The 21,186-nt window shown below is 40.0% G+C and overlaps 2 protein-coding genes across 5 annotated transcripts; both read right to left on the bottom strand.

Annotated features, from left to right (window-relative positions):
• Positions 1 to 968: 968 nt before the first annotated feature.
• Positions 969 to 7,876, bottom strand: cabp1a (calcium binding protein 1a). Of its 3 annotated transcripts, XM_024276147.2 has the most exons (8): positions 5,320 to 7,015; positions 4,446 to 4,631; positions 3,187 to 3,217; positions 2,916 to 3,059; positions 2,723 to 2,832; positions 2,561 to 2,635; positions 2,393 to 2,465; positions 969 to 2,306 (listed from the first exon to the last, which is right to left on the bottom strand). In XM_024276147.2, exons 1-8 carry the CDS (start codon positions 5,458 to 5,460, stop codon positions 2,281 to 2,283), a joined length of 786 nt encoding a protein of 261 aa, XP_024131915.1. In that variant the 5' UTR covers positions 5,461 to 7,015; the 3' UTR covers positions 969 to 2,280. The 3 variants fall into 3 exon arrangements, with proteins under 3 accessions (XP_024131915.1, XP_024131914.1, XP_036069581.1); XM_024276146.2 differs by lacking the exons at positions 4,446 to 4,631; positions 5,320 to 7,015 and adding an exon at positions 7,033 to 7,876; XM_036213688.1 differs by having other exon boundaries at positions 4,446 to 7,014.
• Positions 7,877 to 9,224: 1,348 nt separating this feature from the next.
• Positions 9,225 to 15,466, bottom strand: asphd2 (aspartate beta-hydroxylase domain containing 2). Of its 2 annotated transcripts, none has more exons than XM_024276149.2 (4): positions 15,142 to 15,466; positions 13,091 to 14,260; positions 12,601 to 12,714; positions 9,225 to 12,448 (listed from the first exon to the last, which is right to left on the bottom strand). In XM_024276149.2, the coding sequence occupies exons 2-4, from the start codon at positions 13,953 to 13,955 to the stop codon at positions 12,318 to 12,320; spliced, it is 1,110 nt and encodes a 369-aa protein (XP_024131917.1). In that variant the 5' UTR covers positions 13,956 to 14,260; positions 15,142 to 15,466; the 3' UTR covers positions 9,225 to 12,317. The 2 variants fall into 2 exon arrangements, with proteins under 2 accessions (XP_024131917.1, XP_024131918.1); XM_024276150.2 differs by having other exon boundaries at positions 15,146 to 15,466.
• Positions 15,467 to 21,186: the final 5,720 nt, after the last annotated feature.

Here is a 21,186-nt window from a genome sequence, read left to right as displayed (position 1 = left end):
TGCCATTGGATAGATATGAAGTGCCATCTATTTTCCTATTCACTCAACAGCTGTCTTCAAAATCTTAAATGTTGGTTGACCCAGAAAATCAACATCAAGACCCATCTAAATCCACTTTTCCTGAGTAAGATGCTCAATGTATTTGTTTTTGGTATTTTTTTAGATAATTTCAAGACAAATACATCCATTCTTACAAGAGAAAAATGTTTTGTTCCAGATTTAGCTGCAAACTATTTTCCATCTATAGTCCCTCAGAATTCCAAAACAATAGAACAATCAACAACAACAAAAACAGAACAGTTGAACAAAAAACAATTTATCAGTCCCCAATTCTGCAAGTTGTCCCATTTAAAAAGATGAGAGGTATATAATGTTCACCATAGAAATACTTCAAACTTCAGAGACAGAATGTGCAGAAAATACGTGTTTGGTCAATAACAAAAGTACCCCTCAATACTTTTTAAGTTAACCCTGATTTAAACCTAATTTAAAGGTTTCCTGTAGGTCTGCACGTTTTCTCACACTGTAGCATATTTTGGTCTCTTCTTCCATGCAGATCTTCTCAAGAGCTGTGATGTTTTTAAGTAAAACACACTTTGAACTGCCTCCAGATTCTCTCTCTGTTGAACTGAGGTTCAGAAACGGGCTAAGATAATCATGAACCTTGAAATGGTTTTTTTTAATGTAGCAAGTACTTTGTCGCCTGGGCGACCTATTTGGGATAGTTGTCATGGTGTAAGATTCAGCCATGTTTAATCCTCAATGCTCTCACGGATGGAGGTATGTTTTTTTTAAGTTTTAGGTTCATATTTAAAATTTCAAGTCTCACTGATAACATTTTGACACAATTTTATCACTGAGTTCAAATGAAGTACTAACAAACTTTGTTAAATCAAATTAACTTTTTTTTTTTTTTGAAGGCGTAGGCCTCTTAAGTCTCATTTCCACTGAGTGATCTTGTATGGTCCAGTATTTTGAGCGTTTCCATTGTAAAATGGACCCATTAAACAGAACTGAGCCGTACCTCTTTAGGGCACCCATCGGTTGTAGGTCCATTGAAAAGTGGAATAACGGTTGGGGCAGAGCCAGTCTAGCTACTGCCACTACTGCCAGTTGAATCAGTATTGTGTGGAGGTTCTTTGCCAACATTGTCCTTTTAATAACAGGATTTTTTTGTTCCCATTACAAAAACAAAAAAAAAAGCTCAAATGTAAACATCTTTTATTTGTCTACAAGAAACTTGGCGAAATATTTTGTTGGACCAAAATACAAATGTGCATACTAAGTTCAATGAATGTCATTCTTTGGCATGCATACAAAAAATAATAACACGTGTGGTACTTTACCACACCTACAATCTCAATGACAGTGACATACAGTACAAATACAACATAGTTAGATCAACTGCAAATACAGTTTACAGGTTTAATCCATTCTATTTAATGGTGGGACATTAAAAAAATACACTAACAGCTCCCATAGTTTATTGGATTTAAACAAGTGAGCTTTTAAAGACTAAAAGTCTAGAGATGGTCCATATTGCTGCAAGCCGCTGCTTCTCCACGTGCATTAGCACTTTGGCTTTCTTGATTTCAACTTTTGGAGAGCAGCACATTCGATAAGGTTTGTTGATTGTACCACTCTGGATCAAACACGAGTAGACAACAAGTATGCAAGGCATATAAAGGAGATCTTTGCTGCATCTCAGACAGTGATCGTTTTGATTAACTGGACTTGCACAGTGAAAACAGTTACATACAGATGTGAGTCTACCACATGACTGTGTCGGTGGAGCACCATTGTTATGCAAAGGTACATACAACTTCTTATACAATGCATAGGAAGTGGATTCTTACAGAAACATTCAACAGAGCTGATTGTTTGACATCCTTTCAGCATCGAGTCTCTGATTCTGATGTTACTGAACATCGAAGGCGATTTTTGGAGAGACGCTTCACACACATTGAGACAGGACATGAGCTAGCCAAACGGGGACTTATTTGGTGAGAATTAAAGTGCAAAAACAAAAAGAAAAGACATAATTTAGGCAATTATGAGCTATGCTACAGCAAATTCCACCTCAGTTCAAACTAGACTTCTGTTTTCTGGAAGAACACTTATTGATTGAAAGAGTGAGGTGATTCTTCGCTTGAAAGCGTTTTAATTCCAGTGTGGTTTAGATCTAAATGGCTCAGAAGGTCTTGGCATGTCCCTGCTTGTATGTGGTCGGGAGGAAAGAAGGACATAGCTTCACATTCAGTGCTGATCATTTGTATGATTTCAGCGAGACATCATTCGTACGAACTCTGTGAGAAGAGAGGAGGAGGGTTAAACACTGCGGCGCCACACTCCAGAGCGCGCTTCCATAAGTGCTCTGTGAAAGTTGTTTTACCTTCAAAGTCAACAAGTCCATCACCGTTCAAGTCCACGTCCCTCAGGATGTCCTCCACTTCTTTTAGACCAACCTGCATAACAAACAAACAAACGAGGTCAGGAGACGCGTGCGCTGTTTTGAGCCGTCAAGATGAACTCAGCTGTCTAAGTTTGGCCCAGTTCTTACTTGTTGGCCCAACAGTTTCCTCATTGCATCTCGGAGCTCGGCTGTGCTTATGGCTCCGTCTCCATTTGTGTCAAACTGAGAACAGCACACAATAGAAATAAAAGATCAAAAATATAAAAACACAACAAAAATCACCATTTATTCTGTTCCCCAGTCTCTTACCTCCCGAAAAGCCTCTTTTAACTCTTTTATCCCAATCATATCGGCAGTTTCAGCAAGGAGTTTGGGACCCATCAATTCCACAAAATCGTCAAAATCCACATGACCCCCCACTAAAGAAAAAAAAAAGAACTTTACACTTGAAATCACTTATTCCACATAGTTATGTAAATGCCAAATGAAGATGTAGGCCTACAGTTCATGTTTATCTGTTGACTCAGCTCTATCAGCTCCATTTCAGTAGGCATGTATCCCATGGTCCTCATACAGTTTCCTAGATCTTTGCAGCTGATAAAGCCATCCTTGTCTTTGTCAAACTCTTTGAATGCATCTCGCAGTTCTGTAAAAAACAGCATCTATGTCAGTACATGAAGTATTTGGCTTCATTTCCAGCTATATCGACTCTAAAATTGTGTTTAATATTTTCAAAACACATTGGGTTGAGTTTAAAGGAAAGAACATCTTACCATCCATTTCTTCTGGTCGAAGTTCTCTATCCTGTAAAGAAATGCTATTAGTGATCGGTATAAAAACAAAAGTGAAACACACACACACAAAAAAACAATGTCCGCTTTTATAACAAGCTTATGAGCTTCATGTAAACTTTCCACTGAAAGCGAACCCTAAACCTCGACTGAAGTGATGCCCAAATCTAAATCCACAGCCTTTTTATGAGCAGTTGGTTAAAACTACCACCCGTAATAATGTGCTCTCAAAGAAAATACTGATCACTATCGGGCAGGACGGGAGAACATGAGCACTCACATATACATTTTTTCCACTTGTTGTTTATAATGAATGCAACCTTTAAAGGACAGAGAGAGGAAGACATACTCCAGAGCCACCAGGGGTTAACAGCAGAAGACGAGAGAAGTCTAAACACAAATCGCTGACGTCTGAACAGAACCACTGACACAGAAACCACACGAGCCCAAAACAACCAGCGTTTGCAGAGGACCGTCAGCGCTTCCTCTGTCAGTCAATCACTGCCAGCCTATCCCACATCAGCAGTCACACTGACAGTCTTTCAGACACATTCAGGCCACCGTCCAGATAAGAAGTGTTTTCTGTTAAATAATCTTTTCTAGACTGACGTGTTCCGGCACAACAAAATGAGGACTGCTAAAAGCTCATTGTGCTTATGTGATGCAAAAGAGATGACTGAATGTTCTACTAATAATGACTTTTTTGATTGTGCCATTTTTGCACAAAGAATGAAAGTAGTTTTAACCCTGAATGAAAAAAAGGTTATCACATCATATCCTAATTTATTTGTGACTACAATTTTTCTGGAATAAAGATCTTAGATGGGATGTGTTTCACCATTTCTCCTGACTTTGTACAAAGCTAATTTATGCAGGTTTCAGCTTTATATTCACCAAATGTTTAAGTAGTTGCAAATCTGTCAGTCATTTTCTCTCCATTAGTTGTTTTTTAAACACTGGACCCTAAATGGCAGGTAGAGCTTTGTTGTCACTGGTGTGTGTGTGTGTTCCTAAAAGCCCCAATAGAGAATTGAAAGACATTTATCTGGGAAAACAGCGACGATAACAGTTTATGTGTTTATGAGAGTCAGGGGGACAAGGTAAAAGGTGGACTGTCTAAACCTGGGCTTTTATACGCCTGAAAAGTGGAGAGCACTCATCTAATGTGACAGTATAATGATCACAATGCTGTGGTTATTTTTGAACACAGATAAAAAACGTGTTTGTTCAGACTTACGTACAGCCTGCCTGCACTTTGCCATGCCTTTACTCAGGAAGACACAGGTTTGTCCCAATAGGTTGCTCACGAGAACGCAGTTTTGTGTCATGGAAACAATGGAGTCCTGATAAGGCCCAAGATAGCCTGACTGGGCAATCTCTGCACATGACAGCACCAGCCTCAGTCTCCTCTCAGCATCCTGGACCATCTTCCCATGGGTGGGCAGAGAAAAAAAGTTGTTGGTGCACACTTCCTTTACATTTTAGAGGAAACAGCCCTAATAAATAAAGCCTGTTGTACAACATGTGTATGTGTTATACAAGAGCCTAAGTAAGAAAAACAATGTCATATAGGTGAAAACAAGGTGGAAAAATTACCTAAATACATCTATAAAACACATGTTGCCAACTTTCCACCCATTGCTCATAACAGTTTACTCGGCACTTGTACAGACTGGCACCTCACACCTATACACTGCCTGACGAAGAGTAAACAGAAGCAGAAAAAGGAGAATGAAAGCACCAGGGAGCTGGCTAAGAAATACACTGCAGGCACATTTTCTTCTACGGGACATTGAGCACTTATTAGTAAGTGGCTCCTGTTGAACAACCAAGGCTTGCCAAAATCCAATATCACTTTTACATTAGGACTTTTAAAAATCTTGAATCAAGAGACCAGAACAAGATACATCATGTTCTCGACAAATATATGACACAATCATGTCAATCTAACATAAATCTACTCAAACTCTTATGGATTGACTGTTTTTGGATTAAAAAATGCACAACATGGGCAAAAGTTTTTGGCAGAAAAACTAATATAAATACAATCCTTTATATCACTCTAAGCTAAATTCCAGAAAATGTCAGTGCAAAGTTTGTGTTTCAAAATCTTACCGCTCTCAGAGGCCAGTCTAAGCAGTTTCCCATTCCAATGGAGAAAAAAGGCATTAAATAGGACCATGAGGAATTTTTCTCCCCCAGGTTTGCAGTTTTAGTTTTGTGAGGACGACAAACTCTACTTTTAGCAAGACCCATGAAACCAATGATTCTAATTAAAGTCTAAAGCAGGACAAAAACATCTGGACTTCAGTCCACTGAGCTTCTGGGTTAAATGAATGTTGCAACAGTACAGGGACACCATCGAGTGAGGGAGAGAGGGGAAGAAAACAGACGAGGGAGGGATGTAGACCAAGGGAGGAAACGGAATAATGCCTATTAAAGGAAAAGAGATGTCTGAAAGATATTGCACACAGCTAACACACCAGCCAAACTACCAAAACCAGAATTACACTCAAACAGATTCTGAGTCAGCAAAGAAAAAAAAAAAAAACAGTCTCTAGTCTTCCCACCTGAGAGACAGTCGGGGTTGCACAAGTATTAGGGTGCCCCTTACTATAAAAAAAAAAACTTGAGTTAAAAAAATAATGTTGCAACCGGATGCTTTTTATCGAAAAAATATTTTGGTAATGCTACTTTGAATATATTTTCCCCATATGGCTGTTTGTGTCCTCCACAGGCGATGGCAAGGTTACTCTGACCTCCACACAGCGTGGCACCAGCACAAACACACGAGGCAGCAAAGCCATTTGCAGAGACAATCTCATCTGCAGGCGTGCACATGTGACTGCAAGTAGATGAAAAATTGCATCCATTTTTAATGCTCTGTGTGTGTGTGTTGGAGCTTTCCATTTCTTGCCCATGACTGAACTCCTCACCATTGACAGTGGGCGTGTAATCAAAGAGCATTTTAGGGGTCACGCTAATGTTTTCGCAGAACGACTCAGAGTCTGACTCACTGGTTATTTGCAGAGATGGCTTTTATACTATCAGTACTAGAAGAAGTTTCTTTTCAAACCACAAAAGGACTAATTCTGCGTTTCCATGACGAAACTGCTCTATGACTGAATGATTCCCTTTTCAGCTCATGCTAATCACTTCCTGATCAAAAGTGGGCACCATACAAGGAAAGCAAATAACATTTGACCTCTGGAAGACGTAAAAGGGTAAACAATCTTAGCAGATTTGTGGCAGAAAGATTTTTTTGCACATCAGACCCAAATTATGCAAATGGTATTAATGATCCTCAAATAGATTCAAAATAGAGCCCCCAGCATCACTGATCATTCTTCAAACACAAAAACACAATAGATGCAGTGTTCCTGGTGTACGGATGCAGGAAGATGAACGAAGCCCGCAAGCATCTGTGCCTTTGACAAAAGAGACATTAGCACATCAGAGATTTCCACCTCTCTGCTACTGGAACATCCAACTTGTCCTACATCCACTTCAAAAAGAAAGCTGCCTGATAGAGTGAAGTCTGTAGGAGGAAGCAGTATTTACAAATTACATAAGGAGAAAAAATGTGTAGAGAAGCTTTTTTTTTCCTTCCATTTTTGCAGCTTGTCTGACAGGACAGAACAACAACAAAGATCAAAACACTATAAGGGTTTGGATGCTTTCAGATCAAACGTGTTTGAAGACACCTGGATTATGTGTCTTTGAGAATTAAACGAGTAGAATGGTGTTTTATTTTCCCAATTAATTATCAATAAATGATAAAATATCAATCCGCTGAGCCCTGGTGAAGGTGTGTTTCTGGAGTCTCACCTGGCCAAAGAGTGAACTGATGATGGTTCTCAGGTTGATGTCAGATGCAGATGAAGCGAGGCTCGGCCTCCGCGTGCGCCGGGACGACCTGTTGGACTGTGGGACAAGAGAGCAGGAGGACGTGGACGGACTGCTCCCTTTGGTCCCCTTGTGGGCCCTGGGCTCACACAGCGGGACCCTGTCGTCATTGCTGTCCGACAGGGAGGGCACCCTCGGGACCGGGCGGGAGCGCGCGTGGCCCCGGCTGGGATGCTCTGGTTCGGGAGCTTCTGCCGAAGCTCGGTCGTCGCGGTGGTGCCTCCTGCGGTGATGGTGGCGGTGTTTGGAGGTCCTGCAGCGCTCCCTCTCACCTTGGCCTGCCTCGCCGTTCGCCTCCAGCGGAGCGGGAACCTGGCTCGGACACGCACGTGATTTGCACTTGCTCCGCGTGGCCGCGTAGTGGCTGTCCTGGCAGGCGCCGCCGGCCGCGGAGGGGTGGCACAGGGGTCTGCGGGCGCTGACGTCGCCGTCGGCCGTGTGGAAAGATTCCTCCGTTCTCCCGCTGCTTTGGAGTTCGGCGGGACGGTGGCGATGCTGGTGCTGGTGATGATGCTGCCCCCTCCGGCTCTCCGCCGCGCGCTCGGGGAGGTGTGTCGGTCTCTTGGCCGCGGAGGCTGACTTCAGGAGGGAGGTCGTGGATTCAGATTTGGGGAAGGAGGTGCTCATTGCGGCGGATCTCATCCACTCTGCCAGACGGCGGAGCCGCAGAGCGCGTCACCTGTTCATTAATGGTTTTTGTGTGTGTAGCACCGTGGCTGTGACGTAGGAGAGGACGACATAACGCACTCCCGCATTTAAATTGGAATAATAGCCGAAATTGTCACCAGTTTATTAAAGATTCACTTTCATTTGTCTAAAAACGGACTTACCTGTGCTTGCATTTAAGCTTTTAAGAAAGAAAACTCTTCCATTTGTAAAATAAAGAAACACTTCATTGTCTGCTTTAATAATTCAAGAACTGCACTAAAACATGCACCATAATCTACCTGTAAGGGTGTAACTATATTTATTTGAACAACAATTCGATTCATCATTTGTGGCTGACATACGATTCATACTCGATATTCCTTTTGAATTATCTAATTTAATTACCTAAAATCGATCCAGGACAACTTTAGCCAACATTTGAACAGTGTGAATCAAAAAGTGCTAGTTTTCTAGATTCCTTGCAGGATAATCAATTGTAAATTAAATGTGTACAAATAAACAAGTAGTCAATGACAAGCCCATTCACATTTTAGTTTAATAATATCCACCTCACTGTTGTTTTTCCACATTCAAATAATACAAATGGAACATTATTAGAACATTCTACCCCACTGTACATAAAATTCAGTGTTTCCACATATTAGACTGTAATGATGGCTTGATTATTTTTTGTTGCATATTTTTATGTAGGAAAACAACAGTGGACTGAACTTTATAAAGCTAAAATGTAAATGAATTTGCCACTAATTCTTGTTTACTTGTACTTTTTAAATTGTACTTGACTATCTTGCAAGAAATACAAATAATCTGAAAAACTTTACCTGCACAGGTTTATCTTTGAGTCCCACTGGTTGAAGTTTTGTCTTAGATCGACTTTAGGTCAATGAATCAGATCATTCAAAATGAATCGATATCGAATATGAATCCTATTGTCAACCACAAATCCCAATATTAATTGAATTGTTGAAATTAATCGGTACACCCCTAATATTTTCACAAGTCGATTGTAATGAATTTATTTTATTTTGAAACCATTTTCTAATGGTATAGCTTGATTCGATTGACAACGTGCCTCAGACTGATTGATCGGGTTGGATCTTAGGAATACAAATCACAACATGAACCGAGTTGTTGTTAAAAAGAATCGACACCCCTAATATTTTCAAATGTCAATTATGATTAATTTATTTTATTTTGAAACAATTTTCGAATGACCTTTTGATCAATTGACAACTTACCTTAGGCAGATCGATCAGGCTGGATTTTGTTTCATCAATTAAGTCAATTATTTGTTACCCCACAATTGTGTTGTAAACCAACATTTCTTTTTTGACTGTCATTTTCAATCCGTTATTGCTTGAAGCAGCTCAGTGACATAAAGCAGTTCATATAGAGAATTATCTGAAGATTCACAGCAGTGAAATGAAGAATTCTGACAAAAGTTGTTTAAATAAGAGACTTGACAGTTTATTAAATGTACAGAAATACTATTCAAAATCCACACAAGAACGTTTTGAAAGAAAGAAAAAGTCTTTAATCAAAAAATGTAAACAAAAACTCTTGCCCCATCATCCAGTGCATCTAAAGCCAATACTTTGGGAATTCCAAGCAGCTCTTGGTGGACAGCTCCGTGTGTGTGTGTCAGTGTTATCTGCTGTTGTAAACAGTGTGTGAGAACCACACCTTTTGTAAACATTAGAACTGAATGGATGGGTATCTTGAATTGCATCGGACAACCAAAGCAGCAGAAGATTCTTTTTTTTACTTCTTGACAATATGTACCTTTGTGAAGTGCTGCTAAAGGGTTTTTTCTAATGGATACCATACAGTGCTGCAAAAACTTACAGATTGAAGGGGAAAAACTAAAGCATCACACAACAATAGAGAGTGTACTTTATAAACATTTCACAGAATATACTTAGTGGATGTGTCAGGAAAGACGTTCATAGTTGTTGACCTTCGATCACTTGAGATAGAAATCAAGACAACACAATAGTTAAAGCGCTGAAGACAATCATTTCAAAATATCTCAGACCAATCAGTTTTTTTCTTTTTTCTTCAGTTTAGGGTTATTTACAGAAATACAAACCTGATATCAAATTCAACTAAATTACAAGAGTCCAGAAGTTTACCAAAAACTCTTCATCTGCAGTGCCACACTTACAACTTGCACTTCAGATGTGCTTCTGTAACCATGGTACTGATTTTCAGAGGGGAGCACAATTCACTAGAACACCTGCGAGAGTCAGCGCCTGAACATTCTGACCGCGGCTGACATTGGACCTCAATTATCAAACCACACACGGATAAATCCAATCATCCTCATTAGGGATGAGCTGAGGGACAGTTGTGTTCCTGCGTTATAACACGACAACTGCCACCGTATATATTTCAGGACTTAAATGGAACATTTAAATTCTTTGAGGTATCCTGCATCTCCTACTCACCTGTTCTGTGCTTATGTGTTAGCTGGTCTCAATCTACTCATCACATAGTTAAGGTTAGCGACATGTAAAACAAAATAATTATTGCATTTTGATAATTTCTACGATGTTTCTTAAGTAAGACAGAATGGGCGATACAATCACTGACAGGACATAGACAATCTGTGAGCATACAGGCCATCCATTCATTTAGACCAGATCAACACAATCTGATGAAATAGGTGCAAAGAAAGAGGAATGGAGATCGCACTATACATTCAAATTAGTACATAAAATAACACAAAACACCCAATTATGGATTTTTTTAGCCCTTTTATAAATATTTGCAGATGTTCCATGTTGGTGTTGGTATTTTTTAAAAGCTGAATACTGATTATGTCTGAGAAATGACTACTAGATAATCCTTCTGCATTAATCTCAAACAGAAGACCCTTTAGATTCATATTATCATATTCTTTCCAATTCACCTTCAAGCAACTCAACTATTTTAATGGAAACTCAAACAGCAAGGACATGCATTAATATGTAGTATGTTAGAAACCATTTTGCAATAGTGATGATCAAACAGAAAAATAACATTTTTTAAGCTCAGTGTCATTAACACAATAAAGGACAACACCTCATGAATCTGAATATTAAAACTGCACAAGTGTCAAAACACATTCTACAGGAAGGACATCTAAAGCAGCTAAAGAGAAATTCCAGTCAGACTAAACTGGGATTTTGAAATCCTTTACAAAGATATGATATTTGTTACACCTCAAATTATGGTGAAAATGGTCAGCTTGTCACATGGCAGCAACTCGGTGCTTCCAACCATGTAGACATGGAGGATCTTCTGAAGCTCAACACGAAGAAAAATGTTGATTTTAAGGGACAGATGTTAATATAACATTGAGACTTATATTGATCACATTACATTCCTGCTCCAGCCTTCATTTGTCATGGAAGAGAATTAAATCAGACCATGTTTTTTCCAGTCTTGTCATTTTCAGACAAATTAATGTGAATTCTAGTCTGTTTCCTGTGCTTGTTCAACAGCATTTATAGACTTCTGCTGCTGAATTTGCTTACAGACGTTCTTCAAACTTTGCTTTTCACTCAGAAAACTAAAGGTCATTTTATACAGCTAAACATTTCCTATAAAAACCACCATAATATGCAAAAATCAAAGTGAATCTAAGTTTCAAACTGATTTGAAATTACTCACCTGCACTAAAAACTTGTCTGGACTGGTGCAGGTCACCTTCACCATGCCTACATGAGCAAATGCCACGAACTGCCCCCGTGTGATTGAGTGGCTTTTGAACATCAATAACTAAGGATTTGGCCAGTAATTGCATGTAAACACATTATTCTGGGTTGATATTAAACCAAATTGAGCCTAAGAATATTCCACGCAGATAACGCAGTTGTGATCCAAACAACTCCTGTGTGCATAAGTTCTGCTAGACGACACTGAGCTTCATCCAGGATGTTACAGAAAAAAAAAATAACTCATGGTACTGCAGAAAGTTAGAAAGTGTGTTAGGAAAATACAGCAAAGTGCGCAGAAAATCCCTCCGTGACGTGGTATCGGTTTGCTGCTACTCCTTTTTGTTCATATTTTGAGTTTGTGAGTAGATCAGCAAGAGAATGTATATTAGTGACTATCTGAGGGTGCATACAACTACATTCCTGATGTTTAGAAATGTTATATAGCATTTTAGGAGTGCTTTATTACTAAGGCGTGTTTTACACTGCAACACGTGTGAAACTGCAGTAGATAAAAGAGGCCCAATGTTCGGTCATTTGCCTTGATGGGTCAGTGTTCTTTAAACTCCACTATATGTACACAGTGTAGGTGAGAGCTGGTCTGCAAGAAAGTCTTGGTTGTAGAATACAGAAATGAATCTGGTCAGAGTTGGAGCTTAGTGTTTCAGTTTCAAATGAACCGAAGCAGAAGCCTGTTAAAATAGGTCAATGAGTGCAGTGGGAAACTGACCCGCCCACTGTACCAGCCCTTCCTTGTTTCACCCTCTTAAACAAGAAGCCACTCAGTAAAGCTGCTCCCCCAACCTGACACACTTCCCCTAATATTGCCACCTGTCTCCCTCATTTGCCTTCTTTGTCTTCTAGACGGCCTGGAGTGAAAATGTAGTCTAAGGCTTGTCTCTCAGCAGCAGCTACATTGGGATGCCACAGATCCACCATGAAGACCACTCTGGGGCCGTCCTCCAGATTACCTGCATCCAAAAACGGCAGAAACATCAATCATCCGAACAGGACGACACTGACTTTTGCTGATTGATTTTCAATATCAGTGGAAATTACTGCACTGCTTCAAATCAATTCTAGTCCATGTATTAAAGCTTATAAGATTTGAATTCTTTCTTACCCTCATGAAAGGCTCTGTGGAGAAACGAGTCGTCAAAAAGCAGACAGCTGCCCTCGGACCAGCACTGTGGCTCTCCACCGACTACAAGCTCGCAGGACGGCGGTACTCTGAGACCTAGAGCAGAAAGATTCAAGCCCATCTTTAGGAGGTTATTCCAGGTCAACACACATCCATCTCAAATGACTTGCACAACTACAGTAATTTGATTCATTTGTGATTCATAGCAGCTGGAATGACTGACTTTTATGTGTGAATTCAGTACAGATGGAATTATATCCAAAGCTCAGGTGCAGTCAAAACAAGAACAAATGTTAGCATATGGCACATTTAAGGCATTACTCAAGAGAGTTGAAGCCCTCAGTGTTAACCACACAGCGGCTGACGCACTACGTCACTCTCCCACTTTGTGATGTGTTTATTTGTGAAGCATTCAGCTGTTTTAGCTAAATTCACTGAGCATCTTCATTTGGGAATGACTTAGTTCTCTTACCCAGGTGGCAGCGCAGTCTGACATTAGTGGGACCATAGTGCTCCGTAATAAGAGCTCCAGGCGTCAGTACGGAGAAGCAGGCATTTCCAAATACGTTGTTGGCAATGAAGGTGCGCAGCTGGCCCAGCACCCGCCATGCCCGCGGACATCTCCTGACATTCAGGACCAAAGGGGTGCCTTGGTTGACCAGGTAGTAGGTCCACCACTGCCCACGAGGGGTGTTGTTAGCTTTCCACCCTGGTGGGAGGGAGGAGCCACTGCGAGCTGGAGGCTGGTGGTAGATGCTTTCAAACTCAGCCAGAAGGGCGGGGAAGCTCTGTTCCAACAGCTCCACGTCATGCCTCTGAACTTCTCTGGAGAAGAAAGGAGCAGACGGCAGATCGGGGAGGAAGAAGACCTCAGGGCGTTGGATCGTGGGTCGGCTGTTGAGATATCTGCCTTGGTCACGGACTCCTTTGTGTACCCTGCCCATACCTGACCAGGTATAGCGCTTGGCATACTCCTGCAGACTGTGGTAGAGCCTCTGGTTCAGACTCTCGCCGGCACTGGTACAGCGGAAGCACTCTGATGACTGGCAGAAAGCAAAGCCATTCTGCTCCTCCAGCATTGATCCGCGCTTTCCTTTCCCCCTGTTCCGGCAGTCTGAGCTCATGAAACCCCCCACCACCCCTCCAATCCGGCCAGGCCCCACTAGATACCTCCCACGCAGTGGGCTGGAGCCGTGCTCTCGGCCCACTCTGTAGCAGTACCACATAAACAGCAGCAGTACACACATGGCGATGGAAAAAGCACAGATCTCACATTCCCTCACAGACTGCATCCCTCCAGCCACCATCTCTCTAATGCTCTCTAGTGACCACTCCATTCCGGACTCTTTCTGATTTGCTGAACCTGATAAAAACAACGACAGATCCGTTAACGTGTCTTGTTTGGGTTGTGAATGAAAGGGGCCTTTAGCCCAACACAGGCTGATGCTGAGTCTATTGTCAGGCAGCCTCTGATGTAAACAGTCTGCTGATTTGATCTGACACTCTCGCTCTCCAGACTTAACATTTCAGCACTTTGCATCGTGGAAAGGTTTCTCCTCGCATGATGTCTGGCTGTGCAGTGTTTGTGCCGCTCCTTTCCTTGTTCTGCAAACAGACACCGCGCCTTAGGGTTATCCTTTTTCTGGAAAAAAAAAAGAGACAAAGAGGCACAACAAAGTGAGATGTCGCATACAAAGTCAAGAGGAGGCTGAGACTGATCGCTGCAAGCTCTGCTCGTGATGATCCTGGAAAGGATCGTGCTGCTTTACGACTATGAAGTGCATCTCTGAAATGTGACGGAAAATCATCATCTGGTCTTCAAAGCTCTCCTGCTGAGACTCACCCACACACACTGTGGACTCCATGATGACTGCACGCATACACACAGAGTGAACACATTTTTGGGCTCAGCTTTCTGCACACTGTTTCATGAAACCATGAGTCACATTGCTGCATTTTAACACCCTTTTATATACCATCAGTGAGCCCCCAGCTAAAGCTGTGAGTTATGTAAACAGTGAGGAAACCCACCCACAATTTTTTTTTTAAACCGGCCTTCATGGGTTTCTCAGCAGGACCAGAACCTCAGAGGGAGGATGGTGGAAACGTGTGGTTTATCTATCCCATTAATATTGAAAAAGGGGCTGGAGTGTGATTATATAATGCTAATGGACAGGCAGCCACAAAGAGAAGAGTGCAATGCGTCAAGTGTGATCGAAAACTCTAACCAAAAATGGTCCAGCAATGCTGCTCTGATGGATCCTCCCCTACGATCCTATCTGTCAGCATAAGGGGCGCCCCCACACACCCGCACACCATGAACCCGAAAACACTTGTTTTCACTCCATCCGAACCACAGATGCTGCGTTTAGGGCCAACTGTCATCCAAATTAAGTGACCAAAAATACTGGGTGGGATGAGGCGTTCAATGTCTTTGAGAAGAATGGGGGAAAAACATAAGAACTCGCGCTTCGATCGTCGCGTGCACGTCGTAAGGCGTTTCGTGCTTGTTTGAATCCGTACCTACTCAACATTGAAGACGGCGGCCAGCGGCGAGGACAGGCGCACAGGTGTTTCTCCAGGCGAAGCTGCGCACCACTGCAGTAGACAGATGCCACTCGCCAACATCATAGAAAACAGCTTCAAACGCCACAAAAGAATTCGCAAGCACCACGTCAAAGCGGGAAGATAGCGGGGTAAGAAAAATACAAATCGATCCTATCGACGAAAAGACGGACAGAGCCCCTGTCTGTGCTGGAGGAGGGTTTAGAAAATATCGATAGATAGTGTCGCTCCGTCACAGAAGCCACCCAGCGTCATCTGAACAACAGGGGAGCTCCGAGCGAGTGTTTCCGCTCTATCCTTTCACAATAAAGTCTTCGCCTTGCAGGATTTTAATCCATTATTACAATTTCACAAGTGAAATGATTTTATAGTCAAAATCTGCCTTTATAGGAACTATAGGGTTAATAATGTATTATTATGTGTAGATATACTTACAGTGAAAAGACTGTTGAAGAGTTTATTTTGATAATAAAAAGATATATCCGGTTATTGCTCTTCCAGACGGTTCAACAGCTGCTGACATTCTGCCAGCAGCGAGATATCAGTTTAAGTCGATTCTTTGATTTTTAAGGCGGACACCATTTCCCAAGATGCACGGCAGCATATTTGTATTGAGTTTTTCTAATCAAGTTTTTGAAAATAAGTAGTTCTCTATAGATTTTTTTCAATTACGTATGTTTTAATACATCTTTAAACATCTTTCGACACCTTGTTGCTCATTCATTTTTTTATATTCAGGGTTCCAGTTTTTTAGGCTATTAATTTCCTTTTGAAAATGAAAAATAATAATATTAAAATAAAGCAGTCATTTTTCCCATTGTAAAATAAATAAAGTTTAAAGGCCAGACATATGTACAAAAAAGTTTAATGTTTTATGCATACAGAAAAACCACTGCAGCAGTTTTACTTTTAAAGTTGTACACAATATCTTTTTATTTAAGTCTGGCTTTCCTCCCAATATTTATACTATATTGTTAAGTAGATTGTATCTGTTCTACACCTACAATCTATTAATTACTTTACCCAGATTTTGTCTAAGTTGGGGTTCATGAATAAAGAAAAAATACAAAGAATCCAATAGTTTGTTGAACTGTAGACAGAACTTAAAGTTGATCTATTGTAAAATCATTCCCAGTGGTCTTTTGATTTTGATAAGGCTGTTTTAGCCAAAATCAAAAACTTGTGCTGTTTTCTAGGACGTAGTTTCTGCAGAGCAGCAGTAGTTCATTAGAAATTTGCCTCTGAGTTTTGATGTGACTGTTGGTGCAGAGAAAGCCTCTCATTACTTCCCGTCATCCATTTGTTTAATCGCTCTCCTGCTAGCTTACAGCCCCTCACACCTCCAACCTAATAAAGCAATAAAACTAGTGAGAAGTATTTGAGCTATCCAGCCGTGAAGTTTTGACCCAGATGCCAGCTCGGACGAAGAAAATGAAGACGATTGTGATGTGGAGCAAAGAAGGGAGCTTGTGGCCTCACCCTTTGTAGCACCTACGTCACAGCTACAAGTTTTTTTAAATGCCATTTCTCATCTGCTTCTGATATGGAAAATGCCAAAATGACATAATTGGAGTAGGTCAGAAGCTAGAGAAATCAGATAACCAAATCAAGGAAAACAAAGACCATAGATCAGATGTGGGGTAATTACCACTTGGTTTGTACTGACAGACTAGCAAGTTCTATCTGGACTGACTGGTCTTAAATACTGGCAAGTTGAGTAAGTTGAATGCTCACGGGAACACTGGAAATCCCCACCCAAACACAAGCACCTACCTGTGTGAAGTAAAAAAGTTAACCAGTAGAGCAGCAGAGGATATAAAATAGACAGTAGAGGGCAGCAGAGAGTGAGGAAACAGATAACTCATGACAGTCTATGATGGCAACAAAGCATAAGGCACTCAGTGACTTTGTCTAAAAGCTTTGCATCCGGTTGAATTCTAGTTTTCGGACAGGTTTTCAACATTTGCAGCAGTACTTTTAAAACCAAGATGAAGAAAGTTTTTTTTCTTTTGCTTGTAAATATGGAAGTGAATAGACCAATAAGGTAGCACAACATTTTATTTTAGCAGAATTATGCAATGTAGTAAACTTTTTTTTTAAATATATTTTCTACGTATATAGAGTTTTTAGAGTTGCAGCATGTTTTTAAACTTTTATCATATAAAAAAATTGTTATATTACCATCATAATTGTTTATGAGCCAATAACTATGTTGTATTTTTAATTAATGCAGAATTACTAATGTTTCATGTATAACAGAAAGCAAATCCAATAAACAGTTGCAAGCAAAGACTGTGTACTCAGACAATTCCTGTTTTAACAACTGCACAAAAGGGATCCATGCTTTTTGCTTGTTGATCCATGTCACAAACATCATAGCCTTATCAAACAGTGTTGTCACAATGGATTGCTCTGGTCCCCACTGGAAAATTTAAAATCTCACCTCAATTGTGGACTGAAAAGGCAAACCCTAAAATTATTTGTTTACAAGGGGATTTGTTCATTTGTAAATGAACTGTGTTGCAACAGTGTAAATGCGTGGAGATTCATTAGCTGGTTAAAGAGATAACTACATGAAGTCCAGATGCTGTGACTCCACTTCAAGACATCCCAGTGGTAAACAGAAACAATTTAAAAGCAGTTCCTGAAATTACAAGTGTTTTTGTGGATTTTTGCATTCATACCATTTTAGTCATATTTTTCTAGGGAAAAGAAGCAGGTGTAGAGCTAAATGGTTTATTAAAATTCACTCTAATCGATGTAAATTTCTTCCATTTTGTGCAAAAAGTTGTGTAAAATCATCAGATCTAAAAAAGTTTTGATTTTGTCTTATTGGTCATCATGATGCAGAGAGAAAGTGAAGATGGTTATAATTTGTGATAGTTCCATAAGTTAGGTTTTCTTTTTTGTTTTGTTTTTTTCCAGTGTAACTTTGATTTTGCCAGCTGAATTTTTCTGTCCACTCAAGTGTGAAAGCGAACTAAACAAATCAAGGTGAGAAAGTTTCCTACACTTACTTTCAGTTTTGCATTTTAAAGCTGTGCTAAAGGAAGAGCACAATGAGGATGAAATGTTGAAAGTTTCTCACTTACTTTGCTAATTAAGAAATAATTAACTTTTAAAAACACAATTGTCGTCCACCATGACAAAAAAAAAAAAAAAAAGGTTCACAATGCACACAATTAACCAAAAAATGTCAAAGTTGTTTTAGACTGCTGCAATAGTTCTGTTAAAAATATGTACATTTTGTGCAAAAATAAGTCAACTTTATTAAGGAAACTTTTTTGGAAATATATTTTTTAAAGCACAAAATGCTTAACAGTAAATTAAAGCAAGAATTCAGCCCACAACTTGGTTTCCGTGCTCAACCATGCTCACCCACATCAATGTTGTTAGACCAGAAGGTTTTCAGCTTGCAATGAAATGTAAAGTCTCGCTTTAACATTTTTTTTGTACCACCAGTCTCTCTGCGTCAAAGACTTTTTCTGGAAAGAGTCCTTCTGACCTTTTCTGTTCTCCAACAGCATCCTCAAAGCAAAAACTGCATCTATGGTTCTTTTTCTTTGCCTGAAACCATACTGTTGTTCTCAAATTCTCTGTCTTCAGTTCACTTTGTGCTCCCACTCTTTCCCATAACTTCATTGTGTGACTCATCAACTTAAATTCTCTGTACTTTCTACAATTAAGCAAGTCTTCTTGCTTTAAAAAAATGGACACCCCAACACATTTAAACCTCAGAGTATTTACTGACAAATTATGACCTGATCTGTGTAAATGCAAAACCAAAAGTGAAAGCTCTGTCCTGACAAGAACATAAGAGAAAATGTTGGTAATTAGAATGACTGTTACTAAGTATCAGTTTACTTTGTTCTTTAAGGCATTCATGAAAACACAACTGATCCTGTAAAAAATATTCCTTGCTTGTTATAATAGGAAAAGCAGTTTCTGTGGGTTTTTTATATAAGTTCAATGCCTGCTCTTGCCTGAACATGTTCTTTATCTTAGTGTATCCTAACCAGACTACCGTATTACAGCAACAGTTGGTTTAATGTAATAGTTGCATCATCCAGTTCAATTATGGAGGATTAGAAAAAAAAGAATACAAAAACATAATCAAACAAAAAAAAAAAAATCATGGCCATTATTACATAACTCTATCATTAAAAAAAAATCCCTAAAATGGTATTAGGCCCTCATATGAAAGTGCTTCATCCTCCCCGTAACTCTGCAGCAATGGAATATTCCGTAAACAGCAAGTTAGCGAGCAGAGACAGACCCTTCTATGAGTTTGAAAAAAAGTGGTTTTCAACCAGCTGGGAAAAATGGAAAAACCAAATAGAAACATGAAATTTGTTGCCACGCAAACAAGGAAAAAAAGAGCAGAATCAAAGGAACTCATAATGAAGATAAAGAAAGTCAATAATGAGAAAAGGGACAGAAAAGGAGAAGAAAGGCAAAGTTGTAATTGTAGTTTTTGAAATATTTCTTTAGAAGTTCAAACCAACCGCTGCAAGGCCCGAGGGTGTTGTTCGCCTGGGGCCAAAACTGCTTAGTCCGCCACTGGTTTAAACCTGTGGTTGAACTCTAACCTACATAAAACTCTGCAGTGCTGGAGTTTTTCTTTGTGCCATCTGTTGACAGCACTCCTGAATTTATTTCCAGCTAACAAAAACAAACAAAATCACATATGTTGTTACTTTTAAGTAGATGCTACATTTGGGTAATTTTGGAGCCGAATTGGTTTGTTGCCTATTTGTGACAAGGAGTTAAAAAGCGGATAAACTTTACATTTTCATCATAAACTCAACCCGAGAAACAGAATTGGAGAAAACAATCAAATTTTTTTAATTTTTTTATTGAAATAATTGATTAATTTTTGGTGGAATAAATACTTGGTTACCTATAAAATAAACAAGAATACCATCAAACATCAACTGGGAGCTGCATGGTGGTACTGTGGTTAGCACTCTTGCCTCACTGTAAGAAGGCTCTGTTTCAAATCCCAGCTGAGTCTTATCTGTGTGGGGTTTTGTGTGATGATTTAAAAAAAGAAATACTCAAAAATGCTTTCTTAATTTAAAATTATTTCCATACACAAGTAGGTTTCCTCTGGGCACTCCAGCTTCCTCCCACAGTCCAAAAACATATGCCATAAGTTCATTTTGTTACGTTTTCCTAGGTGTGAGGGAGTGATTGTGAGCCCAGAGGCAAGCTGCTGATCTGTGCAGGGTGCAGTAGTCAGGACAGGCTCCAGCAACCCCATGGCCCCAAAAGGATCATAGCGGGAAAGAAAATGAATGGATTGAATGGTGTTGAATAAGCTTCTGCTTTTTTATTCTGGACAAAGTATTACTGACCCCAATGATAACCTTAAAGTCCCACTCCAAATGTATTTTTCTATTGTAAAATCATTCCCAGTGGTCTTTTGATTATGATTATGCAGTTTTAGCCAAACTCAAAAAACATGGGGCATTTTTAAAGATATATTTTAAGCAGGGGTTCATTAGAAATTTGATTCTGGTTTGTGGACGGGACTGTTGTCAGCTCAGATGAAGAAAATGAAAACATAAATGGATCTATTCGTCTTTAAATGGATGCTTCAGAACTGTTGAAGAGCAGGGAGAGTTTCTCCCGCCCATTGCAGTTGCTGCGTCACAAGATTTTGCAAATTTCCTCCTGATTCAACATGATTTAAATTAAAGGCCTCGTGCAGTGGCAAATTTTTTTTTTAATTTAGAAAGTCAATGGAACTTGGAAAACGAATCTGATAAAAAATATTCACTTAAAATGATCCAGCGCGATTTTATTGATCATTTTATGGTCGTGCACAGCTTTAAATTTGGGCGATAGGTGGTGATGGGGGGGGGGCTGCGCGTGACGTCACTTCAGGGATCCCAGAGTGTAAACAACAATGGCTGACGGTTTGAGAAGCGACGTAGACCACGATTTAGCGGATATTTCTTTGGATGAAGGTGATGAGCCTTCATCAAACACGGGAATTTT

The sequence above is a fragment of the Oryzias melastigma genome, linkage group LG9 (genome assembly GCF_002922805.2).
Source record: "Oryzias melastigma strain HK-1 linkage group LG9, ASM292280v2, whole genome shotgun sequence".
NCBI classification, from domain to species: domain Eukaryota; kingdom Metazoa; phylum Chordata; class Actinopteri; order Beloniformes; family Adrianichthyidae; genus Oryzias; species Oryzias melastigma.
Note: the sequence above shows the minus strand (reverse complement) of the source record. Positions and strands in the feature narration are given on the sequence as shown.